The 22720-nt window shown below is 39.6% G+C and overlaps 1 protein-coding gene across 1 annotated transcript in view; it reads right to left on the bottom strand.

The window, feature by feature from the left end:
- Positions 1-301: 301 nt before the first annotated feature.
- Positions 302-22720, bottom strand: part of polrmt (polymerase (RNA) mitochondrial (DNA directed)) — a 37719-nt gene continuing 15300 nt past the window's right edge. Inside the window, exons 12-21 of the mRNA XM_044044769.1 lie at positions 21846-21968; positions 20158-20337; positions 19015-19101; positions 17045-17158; positions 10845-10897; positions 7756-7854; positions 7133-7205; positions 5971-6062; positions 4382-4455; positions 302-1086 (exon numbers count right to left, since the gene is read on the bottom strand). Coding sequence (XP_043900704.1) covers positions 1037-1086; positions 4382-4455; positions 5971-6062; positions 7133-7205; positions 7756-7854; positions 10845-10897; positions 17045-17158; positions 19015-19101; positions 20158-20337; positions 21846-21968 — 945 coding nt within the window. The 3' untranslated portion in view covers positions 302-1036. The remainder of the gene's footprint in view (positions 1087-4381; positions 4456-5970; positions 6063-7132; positions 7206-7755; positions 7855-10844; positions 10898-17044; positions 17159-19014; positions 19102-20157; positions 20338-21845; positions 21969-22720) is intronic.

Raw genomic sequence — 22720 nt, forward strand, 5'->3', positions numbered from 1 at the left:
ACTAGATTGTCGCTCAGCCAGCTTTGTTTGGCTGAGCCTACATTTCCCTTTGAACATCCACAGCACCTTTTGTCTGGAACTGCTGTAATGTTTCCAGCAACGATCAGATAGCACTTCTGCTATTTTTACTTCTGGAGTCGGCACTGGCCCAGAAAAATAAGATCTGACTTGATTAGTGAAGCCTGCAAAGGCTTTTGTGGTGCATCTAAAGGGAGGCCTTCGTTTTTCATGATGCACAGAAGAATAGAAATATGCAGACTTAACTATATTTCATTTGAACCAGCGAATGAATGACGGAACATTTTAAGAACCACATTTATTTTATCGCGACTGCCAAGTGCTTTGTCACACCACAACCATACGGGTCAACAGGACACCGGGACACAATGCCGTCTGTAAGCACCTCGATTCATCCGTCTTTGCTTGTCTCGTTGTTCCAGGTTACCCGTTTTTGGCCACTCAAGAAGTCTCTTCTGTAATAGTTATTGAGAAAAAAAAGTTTGAAACGTTGAGTCAGAGAGCAGTGAGTGATAGATCGATGATGAGGTGGGGTAGTAGCAGAGGCAGGTCAGTGCTCTGTGGTCTCCACAGCATGAAAACACACACACACACCACCCATCACTAGTAATTAACACACTTCACATGTGATTCAAGTCTGTTCGGCTCATACACACACACACACACACACACACTCATTCTCTCACACCTGAATATGTCCTAAGCATCATTATAAGAGGTACTTTACACTGACTGAAGCCATAACATCTCATTCCCTCATCTTTTTCGCCTGGATGAGTGAACCACCTTTCCCTTCCATCAACACACCAGTCACTTAATCAGGCAGGTTCACTGTGTGTGAACGCCTCCAGCAGCTCCAACCAGCCTGCAGACCAGTAGGCAGGCGGGATGCAGCTGGATCGATGTGCTGATGTCTGGGGGAGACAAGACCAGTTGCGACCCTGGGTTCTGCAGCTCCCCCGCTGCATTCTGTCAATTCCATTCATCTTCCTCCGCCGGCTCGTCCCTCACGAACCTTTCAGCTGAAGAAATAAGTGGATTCTTTCACCCGCTCGAGGTCAAATTCACCTGGAGAGACGAGAGACAAAGCGTCACAGCAGGTTTAAATCAGTGGATAGTTGATAAACCGAGTAAATCCCAAGTAAAGCAGGTTTTAAGAAAGACAGTATGTTGAGATAGTATGCTCACACGCACAGAGATACAGATGTGACTATCTTGCTTTAACACTAATACTCAAACTGTCACCTGGCAGTACATCTTCAAGGAAAAGAGTGACGTTACATGTTCAATAAGCTCTCACAAACTTATCTTAGGAATGGTTTGCTACCAGCATGCTACAATGCTCTGGATGATGCTGCCAAATGAGGAGAAGGGTACACATGGATGAAAATATATAAACACAATTATAGTGGTCATTAAGTCCACGTACCTTGCAGGGAATATACTGTATTCATTTTTGGATTATTCAATCAATTGAAAGAATAATAACCAACTATCCATGTGACAAAAAAATCTGTAGATGATGTTCTATTTGGAAAGATCTGTTCAGGAAGAAAGCAAGTTTTGTATGCACTTATGGTTTGAAATCCACTGAGCGTAAGATGGGACATTAATGCGATTGTTAATCCTAAGACATAAAGAAAACATCTGAACTACATTAAGCCACAAATTCTCCTGATGAATGTGTTTGGCCTGAGGACTGAACTTCAATTGCCATGAACAGAAAAGTAGGGTATTTCTTTTTGTTAGAGACAAATAGGAGATTAGATGTAACGTTATAGTTTTATTGGGCACCAGTAAATGTTCTATGAAATTGAACATAGGAGTAGAATACAAATTTTAGCACTGGGTGAGGCCCCGCCCTTCTCCCTGTGTCTCTCTGAAAGCTACGTACATACACCACTGAGGAAAAGCCCCAATAACCCCAATAACAGTGCAGCTACCTACTTGTGTCTTGGTTCTTGTCAAAATATAACACTTTGGTGGTGTTAATACAGAACAGTCTGCAACTGTATGCCTTCTTGATAACACACATGTACTTTGTAGTTGCTGTTTTGAACTTTTCTGGTGTCATTATACTTTCAAACAGGTGATTATGTCATCATGGTAAAAGACAGACGTCCTGCACTGTGTACCAAAGTGTTGAAGCATATACTGCACTCCGTGATGACAGCCTTCATTTATCTTTGTTGTATTCAATGAAAGTTGAGGTATAAGCCTGAACAGAGGAAGGACATGGGCACACTGAGTAACTTAGTGCATTTGCTATGCCTCAGTAACAGCCACTTTATCATCATATAATTCAGACAAAAAACATCTGTGAAGTTATTCAAGTCCTCTCCAGCCTTTTCTCCGCCAGGTGTCTGCACTGACTCATGTGATCTCCTCATGCATCACGTACGAAAGCACGATTCATATGACTAATGAAATCCTACAGAGTGAACAATTCAATGAATTCAGTATATTATTGGAGATTTAATACGGGGAGCACACAGGGACACAGGCAAACACACTCACCCCTCAGGAGCACACCTGCCTGATCTCAGCCACATAAGCTGATTATGCAGAGGAGGAGCAAAATTAACAGTAATCAATTTATACAACCCAGCTGTCAGAGCCAAGCTGAGAGTTAAGTGCACAGATGACGTTGGAGTGAAGGGTTACGCAAGAGCAAATCTCCCACCCACCTGAGAGACAGAGACACTCTGCCTCTGCTGCTGTACAGTGCATTCACTGCAATAGACAGACACTTACAGTGGCATCAGAGGAAACCAAGGGGATCTGGCACGAGCACTTGACATGCAAGTACACATGAACACACAGTGTATCATGTCAGCAAAACAACAACAACAGCAACAACAACAACAAAAGCCCGGGGAACACAGGCAGACAGCTGCAAAAAACCACCACAGACAATGCGCTGCTGCAAAAATCACCAATGTCTGTCATTAATTATAAAACAGAGCAGGAAGCACAGCAGAGTTATGATGCTAATCTTAACTGGAGAAAAGCCAACCCACTGAAACCAACTACGGAGTTTGTGTGTGGTATGATTCTATTAAGTGTAAAATAGAAGATAAATCAAAGCATCTATACTGGGCGTGGACACCGAGTTTGACAGGTAGTGCAGTCCAAACGGTGGACAAAGACTTCTGAGTAAATATGGTTACTTGGTATTTCCAAAAACCAACATGGCTCCGGCTACAATACTAAACTCAAGGCTTTAAAGCTTTCAGTGATTTTTGTTGTTGTTTATGTTATTATTCTGTCTCTGCTTGGCTGTCAAGCAATACCATCAGACCTGATTGAGGGAGCGTTTGTGTGTGTGTATAGCAGCAGTGCCGGGCGGGCGGGGGCAAGAAGCGTTAATCCCATCAAATTGATGACAGACGAGGGTTTTTTTGAGCAGTAGAATTCCCTTTTGAAACTTTTTTTGTGAGCGCTTCTTTGTGTTTTCAGTCACACTCCAACCGGTTTGCGGTTGCAAACTACAAGAGCACTGTTGTTCTCTGCCTCTGACTGTAGCTCGGCCATGTCACTAGGCAACACAAAACATTAGAACTAAACACCTATACACTGAGAGATACAGTGAGGAGCTCACAGGCTTCACCAGCATTGTGTGAAGTCAGTTGATACTAGTTTGAATGTGACAGATGTTTGTTTTTATAAGTTACAGACTACAGTTTTAAAATGGTAAACTAGCAGCTGAAGTCACAATAGGTGGCCAAACACTGTGCGTGTTCACTAGGCCCAGGCCTAACTACACAAACCTTTGTGGTTATCAAAGTAACTTCAGGTGGACACTATGTTTACATCTCAATAACTTATATCACCATGGCAACACATAAGATGACCCCTTATCCTGCTCTACAGCACATTAAGTTGAGAGGATCATATTACAACTTGTCGACGGCCAAACTACTGACCAGTCAGGTCACTGGTAAACCAGAGTCATCACTTCTACTGGATGCAGACGGAGAAATGAAGATATTTTTATAGCTCAGTGGACACATTTTTACTGTTCCAGACATTCCATGTGTCCTTTATGGTTAACAGAATGTCTTTAAACAGAGGGAACATTTATCACACCTAATGAAAACATCACAACTAATACTTTACACTTATTTTTTGCTCATATTATACTTCTCTATTCTGTAATGCCTCATTGTCATACGTCATATTTATTTGTGGTTTTGATGATGATGATGATGATGCAATTCATTGAGTTGATGACCAGTGAGTTCAGGGTTATCCAGGACAGTGGATATTAGGCTCAGTGAGGCCTGACAACAAAATACATTATGAGTGTGTTGAGCATGCTTTGTAGTACAGGCCCCAGGTGTTAAAGAGGCAGAAAGCTGACCTGTCTCAGGCACTTTGGCCAGCAGCTGCATCAGTGTCTTGTACTCCTGGTACTTCTTTTTCTTGGCTTCAGTTCTGCCACAGTGAGAGAGAGAGAGAGAGAGAGAGAATGCAAATGTAAGACTGTAGAAACTTGGTGTTCACAGAAGCAGTTTCTTTTTTTATTTCACCAAGTGGTACACTGCAGTTAATCTTGCCATGATACATTATGGAACGGTAAGCAAGGATGTGGTTTGTGCTTTAAAGCAATAGCTGTGTCAGCTACATAAACAGCATGACACCTTGCCAGCACAGCACAATTTAGCCTGCCAATAACTCAGATATTGTAAAGAATACAACCCATTTACCACTCCTGTATGTTGACATTGTTAAAAAAAAGAGTACCACCCTTTACTGTCGGTGCCCTTCTGCTAGAGTACCCAGCACAGTGATGTGTGGGACGGTACGGACCACTTACTTCGGTACCTTTCATAAGCTTTGATAATCAAAAATCACATAATTAAGTGACATACCAAAATGAAACAAAATGTTCCGCTAAGTGGAAAAAGGACTTGAGGCAGCCAGACTTTCAAATTCTCATTTAAGTGCCTTCATCACCTTCGTTGACTGCGATTCCAACAAGTGCCACATTCGGAGTGGTTAAGGTTACAAATTGGTTGTTTTTTAAGATTAGTCACTCCCACAGGTACATTTTACAGAGGCTCTGGGAGCTTAACACACCACAGCTTAAGAAGGAAATAGACAAAACACAATACAACACAACTAAATAGATAAAACACAGCGCAGACATAAATTATTGAATAAAAATGGAACAGATGGTAACAAACTTCAATTGGTTCACATTGTGACAAGTGAATCAACCTGAGCATCTGCAGTGAAGTCCCACATAACCACATCTGAGAATGAGATTAGGTTTAGTTAACAGCTTTGTGTGTGTGTGTGTGTGTGTGTGTGTGTGTGCGCGCTGAAGAGACAGAGGGAGAGACACAAAGGGAACGCAGTAAAGGCTGTAGAGAAGGTTTCCAATTATCCCAAAGAGAGAAAAACACAGTCAGATGACGAGCATAACCCACCCTGAAGCCAGGAAGACAGATACACGGAGAGAAGAGAGGAAAATCTCTCGTCTAATGTCACACACAAACTGGAGGAAAAACTCTGTCACACCACTATAACTTTTACAGTCTTACAATCAAACTTCTTCCGTGTGGGTACATAGTGTTTGGACAGTTTTATAATGTGTGTACACGTGGGAGTCGCGTATCAACTGTATGACAGCATTTGTCTATACCATAAAAGTCCATAAAGATTACAGTGTAGCATAAATACACACACGGACGGATGGTAATGATGGCTTGTTGTGCAAGAACAATTCAAGCAGAAAGAGAGGGACAGAATGCAGGTGGGGGTAACGGAGTGTAACTATTATATAATATTTTGTACGGCATATTTTATGTGAATAAAATATAGACACTGCGTTTGTCTCTAGTAAATTTCGTTCGTAAAAATACAGGCAGATGAGCAAACTACGGTGTAGCTCCTCGGACGTCAATGTGTGCGATACTGTTCCTACATGCAGGTGTATAAACTCACATGGGCCCAGTGCAGTATTTCTTTAGCAGGAAGTTGGACAGCTCTTCAAGGATTGGCTGGCTGTGCAGGGCGACAAACTGTTCCCGACATATCTGTCAGGGGTAAGCAAATTTCAAATAATTAGGCATTCATGTTCTGTACCGATTGCAAGATATCAGGATCACTCCTACAGTATTCAGTATTTCTTGTTTATAGTTATAAAAATGTGTGTTTATCAGTAAAAATGAGTGTGAGCACATACTTTTATACATACACTCTCTGACCACTTTATTAGCTACACCTGCAATTAGCTAGTAAGCTGTCTCAGATTTACAAACCACCTTTCACCTTATTAAAAAGATCTAAGACACGTATTAAATTACATTTCATTACATGTCATTTAGCAGACGCTTTTATCCAAAGCGACTAACAATAAGTCTTAAATCATGGAGTTTTCCACAGAAACAATCAGTCCAGACAATAGATGGGTGAAGGATAAAAAGAAAAAGAAAAAAAGAAGGTATTTATTAGCCCCATCTCCCGCTGTTGTGTGAAAGCACCTGTGTAATGAGGAGGGTTGACACTCTCACATCAGGAGAATGAGATAAAAATGTGTGGCTACTTTGGGTTGGTAGATTGGGTGAAGACATAACATTGTTACAGTGCTATGAAGCTACAAAAAAACAGAAAATTGGGGCTTTATGGTAATTTAGTCCATTTTATTCTACGCTGTGTTTCAGTCGGTGCCTGATGACAGGGTACTTTCAGACGGCAGAGACACATAGTCATTAATTCAGCGCGACAGACTCTGTGTGACTGTGCTACCTGCAGTCAACAGCCTGTTTAATTTATGAGGCAGCGAAGGCAAAAAGTTGACTTTACCTTAATAGAAACACTATGTAATAGCACGTACAAATATGTCTCGTGTTTATTCTAACTGTCAGCATATTTATCTACAAAAATAAACTAAAGAGGAGCCTGGATCAGATTAACAGACTTGTATGTGCAAAGCCACATTTAGCTTCAATTAATCAGCAAAAAAAAGGGGAGAACATAAACCCTAACGATCCATGATCGGACAGGATAGAAATAGCTGTGGTGGGGAATAACAGTGAGGACGAGGAACAGCGAAAGAGTCTGGACATGTGGGAGTTAAAACAATGGTCGTACTGTAATGTGATACCTTGTTCATGGTGTCCACTGTGAGGGCGTGTGTCCAGAAACAGTCGTGAACTGAGACGAATGTCAGACCAGCACTAAGATTGAAAGAGGGGGAGGGAGGGAGAGAGAGAGAGGGACAGGGGGAGAGGAAAAAAAACACTTGATAACATGTTACATTCACAAAGGTATTTGAGGTCATACTTAGATGAAAAGACAATTTCAGCTCTCATTAGAAACAGCATTTAAAAATAAAATCACTTTATTTTAGAGCTGAAACAAGTACTCAATTATCAATCGATTACTAAATGAATCGCTTTTTTCGTTCAACTTCAGCTTTTTTCAAGATTAAAACATGATTTCTGATTGTTTCAGTTTCTTGTATGTATGACAATTTTCTGGTTTCTTGGCTCCACATAACAAAGAAATCCTTACAACTGAATCATTACGGTACAAGGACAAAACAAAGCATTTGAGAATATCATCATTTCCAGGTTTTGACAACATCCATGCCATTTTATGGACCAAACAATTACTCAAATAATCGAGAAAATAATCAACAGATTATTCGATCATGAAAATAATTGTTAGTTGCAGCTCTACTTTATTTAATATGTTCAGATAATATTGCAGTACGGTAAAACATACCTGTAGCAGTGGAGGGCAGTCAACATCATGTGCGTGGAGTCCAGAGAGTGGATGAAGTTTGGCGGGAAGGCGTTCTTTTGTTTAACCGTGTCTGGCCTCCTGTGAAGGGACAGAAAACCAAGCAAAGACATACTTTATAAACACTCTATTGTTTTGTGTAGTGTTTCTACTCTTTCATGTTTTGGAATATAACTGGACATTTTAGCCAAGCTGCTTGATTACTCTTAATTCACTGGTTTTCACGTAAAATGCCTCGAGCTGCTTTAAAGTTGTAGTACACATAGTTTTAGATTGGTGAGTCTCATCTCCACGTATAATAATTTGGGATCAAGGATCAAGTCCGTCTCACTAAATGAGCACAGGCAGTCACAAAATACTTTGCTCAGACCAGTTTATAAGAAACAGATTTCTCTCTGGAAATGTTACCATGACAACGAGAGGAAAGTGCATTTTATTTTTAAAAATCATTTAAGAAAAAGAAGATTTTCATATTTTACAGATTAATACAGAGCTGCTGGTAGTGGCTCCACACAGGGTCAAAAAGTCCAGTGGCCCTTATTTTTTTGGCAGTGATGCAAAGTGCAGACTCGTTTTTTATTGTTGACGTTTAAATATAAACACAAAATAAGTGTAACTGCACTGGCAGGAACAGCACTCGTACAGTATTACTGAAGACTGCATCATGAAGCGTTGTTACTTTCCCTTGCAATGAGTCAGAATCTGTGAGCCCAGATTTCAGCATCAATATTTATTCCCTACTGCGTGACCCTCAGGTGACTTGCATCTTCTAAACAACAGTCAATATTAGAAATGTATGATGTGGTGTAAAAGAGGTATTACAAGGTAATATAAAGGCAGTGTCGCTGCTACTGATGATGGAGGAGGAGGCAGTAAAAAAAGAAAAAGAAAAAGAAAAACTCCTGCCAATTTGCATCACCATATTCCCATTACACTGAGCCTATGCCATTCAAATCCTCTGGGCTGCCACAGACCAGAACGCTCTTCTAATGGAAATGCAAACAGAGCGGAGAGATGTTGGTGTGAAAATGTTTTTAAATGTGCTTTGAGTTTTGCTGTTTAAGGCAAAAAAAACAATAATGCGTAGAGAGTGTCTTTCTCTTTCTCCTTCTTTGTCTTACATCTCCTTTTGCACACAAAACAAATATGTCACCTTGAAATCCACATGGGCCTGACTGACTAGAAAGGTGCACAGTCAGTACTCTAAGGGTTAGCAACCACAGCTCTCTGAAGTGGCACTGTTTTCCCTGTGGAGCTACAGAGCAGGATGAGTTCACTTTATATAAACAACGCAAACTTGAACCGTGTGTATTTATATATATATATATAGGGTATATATGTATAAATACACATATGTGTGTGTGTGTTTATTTTCCACCCTGCAGTTAGACACCTGGATAATACAGCTGAAGGTTGTCACAGGTCTGTTTTTTTTAAGGATCTTTAATTACAGTGAGGGAAAACGTGGGTGCTCCCATTTGTGCGTCTCTCTTTGGAAGGAAAAGCCAAAGGAAATCTGCCGTGAAGATTGCATCAAGTTTAGCTTCAAATGTCGCCGTAGACTTCACATTTCAGACACGGCAGCCTTTCCGAGTGTCACCCTGCAATTCCACTCCTGCCTAATTACTCCCAATTTCCTCCATTCCTTCATCCCTTCACCCTCTTCTGACGCATTCACACCGCTGGGTCTGTGGAATACTGTGTAGACGCCAAACTGAGGTGTCAGTCTGTCAGTCTTCGCCATCTGTGTCTCCAGTGATCGTGCACATTCTTCCCTCACCCTCTCCCCTACTGTCATTCAGGTGAAGAACATTAATAATTCAACATGTAGTGTGTTGACCCCATTTACATTTTAAATATCAATCGCCCCATATGAACCTATTGACACTTAAGTCCTTTGTCATTTGTGATGCGCAGCTGCACTGCAGTGAAACAAATGCACATTTAGTTCTTTAAGCTGATCACGGACTAAAAAACTAATCAAAGAGCTATAAACACACATAATTACACTACACATATAGTGCTTAACACATTTATTAGACCACCACCCAAAGCCACAGCTGCCCCAAATTAACAGCATTATTAATTATCATTAATAAAGCAATTTGTTATGTTGTATGTAGGAGCTATTTAACCGAAAGGCTGTTTTTAATGCTTATTTCTTGATAAAGAAGTACAATTATAGTTATCTACTTACATTCCTAATCAAAGAAATCTGTGTATAATAGTTTTGAATATAATGCTTGATTAACGTTTGACTTCTCAGAGAAAAAGCCCAGTGAGCCGGCTCAAATGTAGGTATAAAAAGTTTATTATTTGCCAAATAAATAATAATAAACAAGTTTTTGAAGATTTCTAATATAGTTATGTTTTCTGTTTTTTATGAAAGGGGGTCTAATAAATAAAACAGATTCATGTGCCGATTTATTATTATCAATATTAGGTACTATATTATACAACTGTATTATTACGGTAGGGATTATATATTGCATTTCATCCACAGGTAAAACAGCCACGAGTCAGCCATTCTGTGAGGATGTTGTCTATCGCTTTCTGTCATTTCGCTGCGTCTTTCTATGGCTATCATTTCTGTGTGTATGCCAGCTTGTTGTAATAACTAGGCAGATTGGTTAGTGATGGACAGATACACTAGCAAATAATTCCATGTGGTATGAATGAAATGATTTTGATGTGTGCATTACACAACAGTTTATTTTTCCTTATGCCATGTCTTATATTTGCTCCCATTTCATACTCCCTGTTTTGTTTTGTCATACTCTTTTCTATGTTACCACTTTGAAATCAAAATCAAAAGGTGACTGATACATAAGCTTTGCTTGCTTAATAACAACATTAAAGACCCACTGCTGTAAACACAATTTCCTATTAGCAGCCGCTCTGTGACCTTGTTCCAGGTCAGTCAAATTTGACTAAATGGTGACATTTCTGGCCTAAAATGTCAGTGATTACCATGAGAGAATTAATTAGTAAGAGTGCAATTCTTGGGGGTCTGTGGTGGAATGAGAGCAAAGGAACAGATGGGAACAGAAGTTGGCTACAGGACAACTTACTCTTTGGCGTCGTAGTTGATCTGGAGGTTGATACATTGCATGGTGCTCTTTATCTGCACAGGAAAAACAGAGACACGGTAAAGACAGGGTTAATAATATCACTTCCATCAGGCTGATAGTGGTAGTTATAATATCATCGTAAATCTACAGATTGTAAGGTTTTTGTAGATTTATGGCCATGAATGAAATTAATTAAGTTCACACCAATTTTATTTCATGATCACTCGCGAGAATGAAAAACAAAAATAACTATATAAAAAAACATGTTTGATAAAACCAAGATTTTTTTTCTATTAATCCACATTACACTTGGCAGATGCTTATTTAGGTCAGTGGCCACAGGGAGCCAGGTGTCACTGGAGCTCAACACAAGCTCCACAGAGTCTGAGAGCTGTGACAGCGGTCCAAGAACTTCTACTTTCAAGTGCATTTTTAAATGTATATTACTGTAAAAAATTTAATTACTGGCTTTTCAACCAAATGTGATGGCATTCTTTAGGGAATGTCCAGCAACCCATAAAGGCACTGATAGACGTAGGAGGTACAGTGTAGCAGTAAGAGGCTAAACTAGGCTAAACCTGGTCATGGTCAAATGTGCCATGTGATGGGAATTCCCCGGAAAAGTGGCAGATGTTATTGTCCCCTGGAAAAAAGTGAATCTTTACGGGTTACCTCACCCTGAAAGCAAGTAAATGTAATCAAAACCCCAAACAGTGATGCGTCACAGCCGATATCAATCTTAAAATGTTGTAACATCGCATTATAAGAGTACATCTAACCACACACGGGTGGAGAATTAACTTATGGTGACAGAATAGATATGGAAAGCAAAAGCCATGCAGGGAAAGGTTATTGATTAAATAGCTGGAGTATGCCACAAACCTACAGCTAACAAGAGTTAGGCGGTAATCATAGTGATTTATGATTTGATTTAGTTAAATGAAAATATTACCTCATCTTCTCCACAATCTCAGCTGATTCTAAATATAGAATAACTTACAAAAGACCCACATGCCTAAAGCCGCTTTCAGACAATAACTCTGGAAGATTGAGTGAAGACATTTTGCGGAATTCGCCATTCACTTATTAAAAAAAGCAGTGGGAGATTATCTGGGTCAGATGCATTCACAACAGCAGAGCGGGAGGCAGGATGCTATGAATTATCCAGAGCTTTGCTGTTTCCTACTGTGATCTCACATGGACACACTTGGACATTATCTAGAAACATGACTAGGGAACGGGCAAGAGAAGTTAAAGAAAATGTCCTCACGACTTCAGCACACCTCATGTTATGGCAGGGTAGTGGAGGAATGCCTCACTGTGATCTGCGAGGTTTTCTTCACCACTTTTAGTTTAAAAAAAAAAAACACTCAACACCTCAGCTACAACTGACAGTTGTTCTTAATGTGGAGAAGAGTTAACACTATAATCACCAAAACTGCAGTGAGCTGTGCCAAGGCATCTGCAACAGGTCACACTTTCACTGACCCTTGGAACCATGCCTGGGTGGGAGCGACAGGCCACTATCAGGAAAGCGATATGACTGGCAGAAGGCAGCCAACTCCATGCAAAGTGAGCACAGTTTGCTTTTGTGTTCCGCGTACACCAACTTATCTATGACTTTAAGTCTGTTACTATGTCTGAACACATTTTCTTTGTTCCACTGATGAAGAGCGGCTTTGTCACAGATCTGTCTGTACTCTGAATAATGAATGGGCTTTTATTGTGGCTATCAGACAGAATTACCGTTTAGAAACATATGGATGAAAATAATTTGTTTCTTGACAAATTATTAATGGAATCACACAAAATTTGGATTTTGCTGCTTGTTTTTTTTTTATCAATTACATAGATTTAAAGGGATTTTATTACAAAACACAAACCAAAAAGCGACAGCATGACCACTGCCATTCTGACAATTCAATAGCCTTCAATAATCAAACGTTCAGTGCTTATGTGCACACTTTATTTGATCTTTCTTACTTCTCTGTGAAATCAACAGGGAGGACACACAAACTCATTCAAATGCAAATCCATTGGTAACTCTTGACTATTCCCCCATTTGTTCATTATTATTATCATTATCCTTGTCATGTATCAGTAAAACCATCATAGTTGTTAAATTATTCATAGTCTATGGAGCAGTTTAAAAACATTCTGAGTGGGGAGTTCAAAAGCAAAAAAAAGCATCCATTTGTCTCACTTCTATCCCAAGAGCCACACTGCAAAAACTATAATTAAAAATATATATATATAGTGCAATTTAATGATCACCTTTTTCTACACCTTTGTATCTACTTTACAGTGACTAATTATAATAATAATAAAGCTGTGCTATATTAATATTAGGGTTGGATAAATGTACTTTCTTTTCTGTAATAGATTCCTGTTGTGAAATTCAAACTCTGATATTATACATAAGAAGGTCTTGATGGAAAGGGATTAAAGTGACAAGAGTTCACATAGATGGAAGCTACTGGGTCTGGTCATGTCTAGTGGATTGCCTGAAGGTCGCTGTGTGATGAATGACAGAATCACACAATTATCAAGAGATGGTTTTAAATAGAGGCATAGTGGTGGTGAAACCCTATTAGTTTCTGCTACGGCTGCTATCTCATCCATCATTCCTCTAAGGGGACGTGTGTGAAGATCTGTCCATCACTCCACTCTATACATCCCAGATTTGGGTCCTGATGGATCGTTTTGATGGAGATGAAAAGTGGTGAGGGGAAAAAATGGAGGTTACCTTTGATGTGAGTAATGGACTGCCACACTGTAAATGGGGTCACTGCCAAATGCTGCACTCCTGTTCATTATAATAAATATGTGCATGATCTGTGTACAAGACTTGACTGAAACCTTGAGGCTATGATGAATGAGACCTGTGGGGAATAGACTCCTGCGGTGCGAGTCACCTGAGAGTTTGCAGATGGCCATGGATACAAGAGCCATCAGTAACCACATTCAAGCCCCACTGCCAAGAGGGAAATCCCCATTTTTCAAATTGTGGTTAATAAAGCATGTCTCATTTTGTCAAGGGGAAGCAGCACTGAGCTGCAAGTCACACACGGTATCGCTCTCTGCTGTTTCAGGTCACCTGGTTCTTTACCTCACTCTTTCCCCCTGAGGGCAGTTGAAGACAGCTGCAGACTCAGACTCCCTCACACCACCGAGTCTCGCCACCGTTCCACCGACCTTTATCAGCTCTCCTTTTCTGGCTAACTTTTCTTTTCTGCCTCTCAGGCATGTCCTTATAATTCAGTCAGCATTTATTATTTCAACTCAAAAATGCCGCAGGATTTTGCAAGATGAACTTAACATCATTTTGCCACTGTGAAGGGCTTGCCTATGTTCAAAAGAAAAAAGAGGTCATGGAGGGCATCAAGTAGACATTTAAAAAGCTACTTTCCAAGAATTCAAAATAAAAGCAGGTGCATAGTACAGACTTTATGTACTATGACCTTTTGATTGTTCTATCATACATCATATAATTAAAAAAAAAGAAAAAAAGATCTCATACGTAACAGTTCTCATCCTTGCAATAGAATGCGGATAAGTTACCATTTTGATGGTGTCATGTAGTAATGCCCCATTCAATTAATTAAAATGGAGAGACACAAAACATTGCAATTAGATGCTAAGGGGATTGAAAAACTAAGAAGACATGCAAAATGTATATAAATATAGTAACACAAAACAATGATAAAGAAAATTCAAAATGACAACAGAAAAAAAGCAAAGCGAACATGTTTTGTCTCAATAATAATTATCTTAAATAACATGATTGTTATTTAAGAGGTATGACATAGATTACATAGATATTAATTAATTACAGTGTCATTCTATATTGTTGTATTGCCATAAACCACAAGCAGCTACTGCACTTGCAGTACCGTTATAACCCAAAGTAACTTAGTATACTGATTCTTTCCACATAGAGGACATTAGATCACAAGCTTTTGCAAATCCACTCAAATCCAAATCCAGCTGATGACTCCCATGGGTCACCATCCGCTGAGTGAGCTTTTCACTGTAACCTTGCTTGGTGGGGGGGGGGAGATGAAAAATAAACAAGGCATGAGAGCTTGGGTGACCTCTGATCTGATTAGTATCACCTAATCCTGTTAGGCATCCTCCCTTATGTATGGTCATACTCCATTCAGCTACTCCATCCTATTCGAATTTCCTCACCTCACATCAACTATGACAAATGCCCCATTTCACAAGTCCCCAGAGATGAGCTGATCCAATAATCAGCATTGGTATCGATCTGATTGTGGTCGAAATCAATGTATCAGATATCAGTAAAAGAAAAATGTCCAAACAAATTTGATCTATAAATGGGTCACTAAGCACAGGCTATAGCGAGGACACGCACCACCAACACAGACACAGTGTAATTCTGTAAAAAGACTGCATTGGATTGATATCAGTACTGGAAGATTCTCAAGGTTGTGATATCAGTATCAGTATCTAACACAATATAGTGGTACTGAGCCATCCCGAGTATGCCAATCTGGGTGCACACTGAAACCACCAAACAACCAAAATCCAGAGGAGCACTCAAACACACTCCTGTTTGATTATGTCACGCTACTGTAACTACTTTCTCTCCACTCTAACAACCCTCAGAAACACTGTGGCCTTGGATTTAAGAGAGGAGACCAGGAGATTGAATTTAATCCAGCTATAGAGAGAAAAGGTGACCTTTCTGCAAGTTAGTTTTCATTTATGTTGCTGAGTGACGTAACTGGATCAGAGAACTATTGCAACGGCTAGAAGAGAAAGTTATCTATGAGTAGTAACTTAAAACATCTTTCTCCCTTGAAGTCATCATTTATCTATTAAAAGAAAGTGATCAAATTAAGGGAATGTGCCTTCCTATATCCACAGAGAGCACTGCACCCACAGGGGACTCACCATCTGTCAACATTGCTCCTGTCAGTCCCTTGCATCTGTTTTTCAGGTGTAAGTCCCCTCCAAGATAACCTTCTGCTTGATGTCATAGTAACAGAGCGGATTGGGTCAGTCTATGAACTCAATGTCTACCTGCACTTGGCATCAAAGGCGATACATACTCCTTCTTTTAGTTGGTTAATGAGCTTCAGCTGTCAGGATCTCCAATATGATGAGCTCCAGTGGATGTTGTTCAGCTATATTTAAGTTAGGCCCCTCACAGCAAACACGATGCAGTGACACACACATTCAGTACATGGAACCTATCAAGACCTGGAAAACCCAGCTGGGATATTTCATATATATAATATAATATCCCAGTGTGTAAATACTCAGCCTCCTGTCGGCTCACAGCTGACCAGCTGAATTATGACCAGGTTCAACAAAAATTCCATCAAATTTACAATGGATGAAAATTACGATGAGATTGAAAGAGATGATCCAAGTCTCCTCACTGCCTGGTGGAGATTATGGATCAAATGTCATATAGAAGCCATAGGCAGCAGTTTCTACACACACAGCAGTTTCTATCAATGGACAGTATGTCAAGACAGAGATTAATGAGGACTGTTTGTTTTGGAGAAATTAGCCAAGTCAGAAAGTGGATAGACTATATTTAATGAAAAGGTCAGTTGCAAGAGTTTTGAGAATATGAAAACTGAGACAAATAGAGGAGGAGGATGAGGAGGAGGATAAACAGGTCGAGATATAAGTGAGTATATCAGAAAGGTCAGATAGTTAATTTCTGAAGCTATAGAGAAATTTAGATGGGCCTTTAATTGGCCACACTCTCTGGACAATACCAGCTACAAATCACACTGATGTCCACATGTGCCATATTTAATTGTCTATTTTTCAGTTCGTTTTGTTAGGATGATGAAAAAAACAAAAAAAAAAACAAGAACAAAACTAACGTCATGTGCTGTTGAAAAATGACCCTAAATCCCACATGTACCTCCTCCCACATACACTCTGTTTACTGATATTATAAATCAAGTGAGAAGTAGGCTCATTTCACATAAACTTTCCTTCATTCAAACAGAGTTCTTTTTTGAAAACACTGGACTTCCCCCCTGAGTGGCTATTAAGTATTTTTTATTCCCTAATTGGCTTCAGGATGAACCAAGAAGACTATATCCATCCTATATATACAGTCTTCGTATAACACCAGTACTTTAGCTTGAAACCCTTTCATCCACATTTTATTATATTTTCACTTTCGAGAGTCTTAGAGTAAGACTTACCACTTGGGTGCGTGCACGATGGTAGGGCTGAATGATGGGTAAACCAAGCGGTGTCACCCACTCCACAGTGTGGCCCGACTTGGAGATGAGTCTGGCACTCTCCGTCAGCCAATCCTGCAAACAGAAGATTGGCAGCAGAAGTAAACTGACAGCACACACCGCAACGAGGGGTTACTCTTCAATATGAAATATGAAGTGTGAAGGAGGCTCTCCGCGAGTCTATGTGCCTTTTTTTTCTGTGCAATCCATCTTCCTCCATGGGTGAAATTAATTAGAGACTCTAACTTAGTGATGAGACAATAAACAATATTATCACTTATCAGGATTAAAAGCACTTACAATAAGATAATCGTGGTGAATTTATATTAACATGCTAGTTGTGAATGAAGAAAATCATCTTGTGCCTTGAAAATCCTGTCCAGCGTACAGTGCTTATGATCCATTTCTTAACATGTCTATGGGAGCTGCATCTTTCCTCATGACTTATTATTCATTCATTCATTCATCATCTATCATCTTCAATGGTGACATAAACCTTTAAAATCATCCCTTGCCTACTCTTAATTGCCCGTGGATGTGAATTGCCTCTGTATGTTGACCTCTCAATTAGTGTCATGTGCATGACACTCAAATGATAAGCAATGTGGATCATGGAAGGATGAACCTTTTCTTAGTCTTACTCTCTTAGGATTTAATAAATCTGGCTATAAATATAGACGCTTAAGTACTTTTTGAACAAACTTCTCCACAGCATAAATCATTGATTCATGCATTTAGATTTGCTGCTGCTGCTCTCCTTTAAAAAGCTCCAAACTACTGTTGAAATCCTGCTGAGGAACAGGTGAGAAGTTGCTTATTTTAAAAACTGCCGGAGCAACAGTGCTGTTTACATATCTGGAACAGTTTGTCTCCAGGAATGGAAGCCCTATTAATGTCCCACATGTGCCTCCTCCCACATACACACATTTATATTGAGCTGTAGGAAAGATAAATACATGCTATCAACTCGTGGTAGCAGTCTGGCCCAAAGCTGCTTCATTCATCATCAACTCCCTCCATATATACGCAGACACAATAAAATGGAGATAGCATGAAAGCAAAGAAGCAGGAGTGAGAGATCTGCCAGAGAGATTGACGGATTTATCAACAGACTGATAAAAGGCAGACAGAGGTGGGGGGTAAGGTGTGAACAGAGACTCCCGTGTAGGGAATAAAGAGCAGTAGTGACTCAGTGAAGGGAAAATGTATAGAAAATATAGGAGTGGACATCAGGGATGACTGCATCCGCAACTCATCTGCTACTTCTCCTGTCTCCTGCAACTCAACCCTGTGAAATAGAAGAGGATGTGACCTACTTAAAAAGATCAGGTGCTTTTACACACAAAAACACACTCGCACTGAGGCATGACTGGATGGGAATTTTTCATCCGAGACTGGGTCGTCCCCACACGTTCCCCAAAGGACATATATACACAAACACTCCAGCAGTGGGTGGTGGTTCTATTATCTCACCAGACTCCTCTCTGCCTGTGGAGATAATGTACAATCTCAGGTGTTAGACCTACATTTTATTAATAGAGGCTCTGTAATGAGTGGGTGCCGTTGCTGGGGTAATAGTGAAGTAAACTAGTCATTAATAAAAATAAAATAACATCCTATATTGCAGTACTAGGTCAGTAGTGAAGAATTGTAGTCACAGAAGAGCTGTGTGTTGGGTTCCTGAACGGAGCAATACAATCTAAATAAAAAAAAAGTTTATCAAGTAGAGTAAATTCATTTACACAGCTTCCATTTTCCACTTAGTTTGAAACCAATTATGATCATACTTCATACCAAAGGTATTAAGAAATTACTGAGGAGCTATTCCTGAAATTTGTGCCAATATACTATATTGTCATGGACATGATGAGAAAGTTAGTTATGTAAGCTTGCAGAGTGTAATTGCTTTTCCATGGCTGTGATTAACCCACCTGGATCTCTCTGGTCCCCGTAAACATCTCTTTTAAGGCACCGAACACCATTCGTACCAGGTACTGTGACGCATCCCAAACATGATCCTGGAAAAAACAACACATAATTAAACTTATGTCTCCACATCATCTTTTTTAATTTTTGAAGCAACATAATTTGTTACTTTGTGATATTATTAGTAAATTATGAAAGCTACAGCACACAACAAAAAAAGGACATTCCTTGTATTATTACAGAGATATAATCTCCACTTTAGTGGAGCTGCTTCATCCCGCTCATCCATCCCCTGTAATCAGTCCCAATTACACTTCCACCTAATTCCCTGTTTAAACAATTAGAGACATTATGCAGAAGTCATTTAGCACAATCTTCTGGCTTTGAGACACTCACAGTAGAATCATGCTGATTCCATCTACACAGACAACGAGGTTATTGCAAGGAACTATACAGCTATTTGACAGATAATAAGCACTACACTGCTGTAAGAAGATTAAATGCTTCCATTTTCCTGCCACAGAGTCATTTGACAGAACGGGTGTGCCCATCAGTTGACCAAATCACAAAGATTGATGGTTTTGAACTAAAAATAGATCCAGCCGCGTAGTCAGTGATATCAAATGTTATACCTATTGGTGCATTACAAGCATGGCCTCTCTGATTCAACCATGAAATATTTCATTTCACTGCATTAATATAATATGTGCATAAACTTGACATTCTGCTCTTGCTCACAGCTCACTTGGAGACAGTGAGATGGGACTAGTCAGACTCACCGGCAGAGGCTGGGGTTTAAGCCTGCTTGTAGGTGGCACGTTTTGATGGAGATTTTAATTGTGCAAATCCAAGCTACTGTTTGTCTTTTACTGTTTGGTGAAGCAATATTACAGCCAAATTTACAATCAACTAATTTGGGTGCAAAGACAAAAAGCCTTCATACTAATTCAGAGGACAATGGGGCAATACTATGAAAGGAGGATACACCTCAGTGGAGTCAACCTGGGCTCAATGTGTGTGTGTGCAAAAAATATATAGCTTGAGAGTAAAATGAAATGAGAGCCCTACATGGAGGAGTCATATCACACTGCTCTGAATCTAAAAATAAAACGATCCATAGTGTGAGGGAAGCCCCTTATCCACCATACCTTAGGGAACTCATCAATCTCCTTCAGTCTTTTTTCTATCTGAAGGCGTCCTCCATACCGCGTGACCCCATACACCACAGTCATCACTGTCTGTTTGACCACCTTCCTGTTGATGAAGCCCTCCAGGACCTGCGCGACCTTCAGACCACGCTCTGCATCGTGTGCTCGTAGCTCCTCTACCTGAAATGCATGACTATTTGAATTTAACTTGTTTTTTCTGTTTTATAATTATTATTATTATTTTTATTATTGTTGTTATCATTATGCCCTAGCACTCTCTCAAACCGTAATATCTATCCATATTTCAATAAATAATTCAGCACAGCTGTAAAAGTAATATAATTTATTTAAAATAAATCTCTAGTAAAATATATAGTAGCATGTCCTGAACATTAGTAACGTCTGGAAAATAAGTGGAAAGTGGTGTTTGAATATATGCTGATTTCACTGCTGCACACTAATTCTACATTTTTCTAAAATATCAATGGTCATTTATTTGGTTGTAATCGGCCAATGAGCTCAATCCCTGGACACAGGCACACTTTCTGACACAAATGAATGGTCAGCACACCACTGTGTGCACACATTTTTCTTTTCTTTTTTTTGGTTGCCTCCTTTCGTCCTCAACATGCATCAGCTTCTTCCTATAGTTTTTAACATAAGGAAAGCCAGCAGAGAAAAACAGAAGAGTGTGTACACCCCTATCTTCTGTTCACCTGTTAAACAGCTCCCGGTGTCACACCTCAACCGTCACCTGCTTTTTCTTGCATTTTTTATACTCTTTAGATATACACTGATCTCACACAGACCCATCCCCCTCTCTAGAACCCAACTGACGGAAATTAGTTACAGCAACAAATAACTTTAATACCTGAGCCACCGCTGTGACTATTGTTCAGCTTATCTTTGCAAGTACACAAGATTGATTTTCCCAGGTAGCTCACTCGCACTTTCAATAGTGATAATCTACAGTATCATCTAATAAATGACTGCAATCCCAAAGCGACTACTTCACAAATGACTTAACATTGTTTCTCTATAAAAAGGGGCATGTTCATAGCAAGCTAGGTGCCTCTGATAGCATTATACACAATGTACACTTGCCCTTTGAGGCTTTGCATGCAGGAATCTATTCACTCTCTGCACTCAGATATTTTAAATATAATCTCATTACATTAGTACATCGTAAATGAGGGGTCTAGTGAGTCACCAGATTAACTAAACTATACTAGGCAAGATCACTAGAAAAAATAGATGACTGTTGAGTCCGATCACCAGGTTATTAAATCCTAACATTTAGGGATATAGGGCTCCCTCTTCTGAGCCCCTCCTACCAGATGAGCATGAATAGATCCACATGCTTAAATTTTTGATTTATGTTTTGTTACTAAAAGCTAGAATAGTGACTTTCCAATGGAGGTGTGCAACAGCCAACAGCAGCAAACTCTCTTGCAACTGCCCGAGTTTCGAAAGTTTCCAATCAGATTCCATATTAAGATCCTCAATGAGGTGCAGAAACCTAGTTCTCTCTGTTGATGGAATTACTGATCAATAACATATGGTGCCTATCCCAGCTTTAATACCTGAGCAGGTGCAGCAACTGAAATCAACATTTCTATTAAATGTATTTTAAAGAAAAGGGACAAAACACTGTAACAATGCACCAAAAATGCCCAGTTGCTCCTGACCTGCTGTGCTACTCCGCTGTACACATCCTGAGGCACATCACAGGGCATGAGGTTGACCGATGTGGCACCAATAACATCTCTGCCTAAAGCGGCATAGTGCTGGAGACCATTACAGGAGCCGTCCTGGAAGAGAGGTGCACAGAAGGAAGAAAAGTTCAAAAGCAGTGATGTGAGAGAGAGAGACGGGTTAAAGGCGATTGTAACATGAAAACATGAAAAACAACATGAAAGTGAAGAGAGGACAGACAAAACACAGAGGAAAGGATGAGAGATGAAACACATGAGCATCAGTTCAATAAAAACATGATTTGGTTGAGGCTGTTAGTCACTGGTCATAACAACATATTACTATGTCCTGCAGCCAAAAGCGGCTGAGAGAGACCATCAGACATCTGTGAGCATCAGGGACAGCAACATATGTAATTGATTAAGCATCTGAGAAAGGGACTGAAAACAGAATCTTAAAGTTTGTGAAGTGATCAATCCATTCATCAGTTTGTGCCTTTCATATTCAGAAAAAAAACATTTAGATTATTTTATTTAATTGTCAATCAGAGGCAGCACATAATTATTATTAAATCCGTTTCATATAAATGTGTTAAATTTAGTCAAGGAGGTGTTTAAAACATTTTTAACAAATGCTCTGAGCTACTACTGCATTGTGCACAGTATATTTAAATGAAATGCTTTATCTCTTATCTTGTTCTTTTGAATATGGACGCACAATGTGTTTACTGTGACTAGGTGTTTACAAACTGCACCGTTTCCACTTCTTGTTTATATATTTTGTTTTGAATAAATTTGTTTATTGCTGCTGGTCTGTCTGTGAGCTACCAAATAAACTTCTGTTGCATTCTGTAACAACGATAAAGTAT

This window comes from Solea senegalensis, linkage group LG14, assembly GCF_019176455.1.
Source record: "Solea senegalensis isolate Sse05_10M linkage group LG14, IFAPA_SoseM_1, whole genome shotgun sequence".
Lineage (NCBI taxonomy): Eukaryota > Metazoa > Chordata > Actinopteri > Pleuronectiformes > Soleidae > Solea > Solea senegalensis.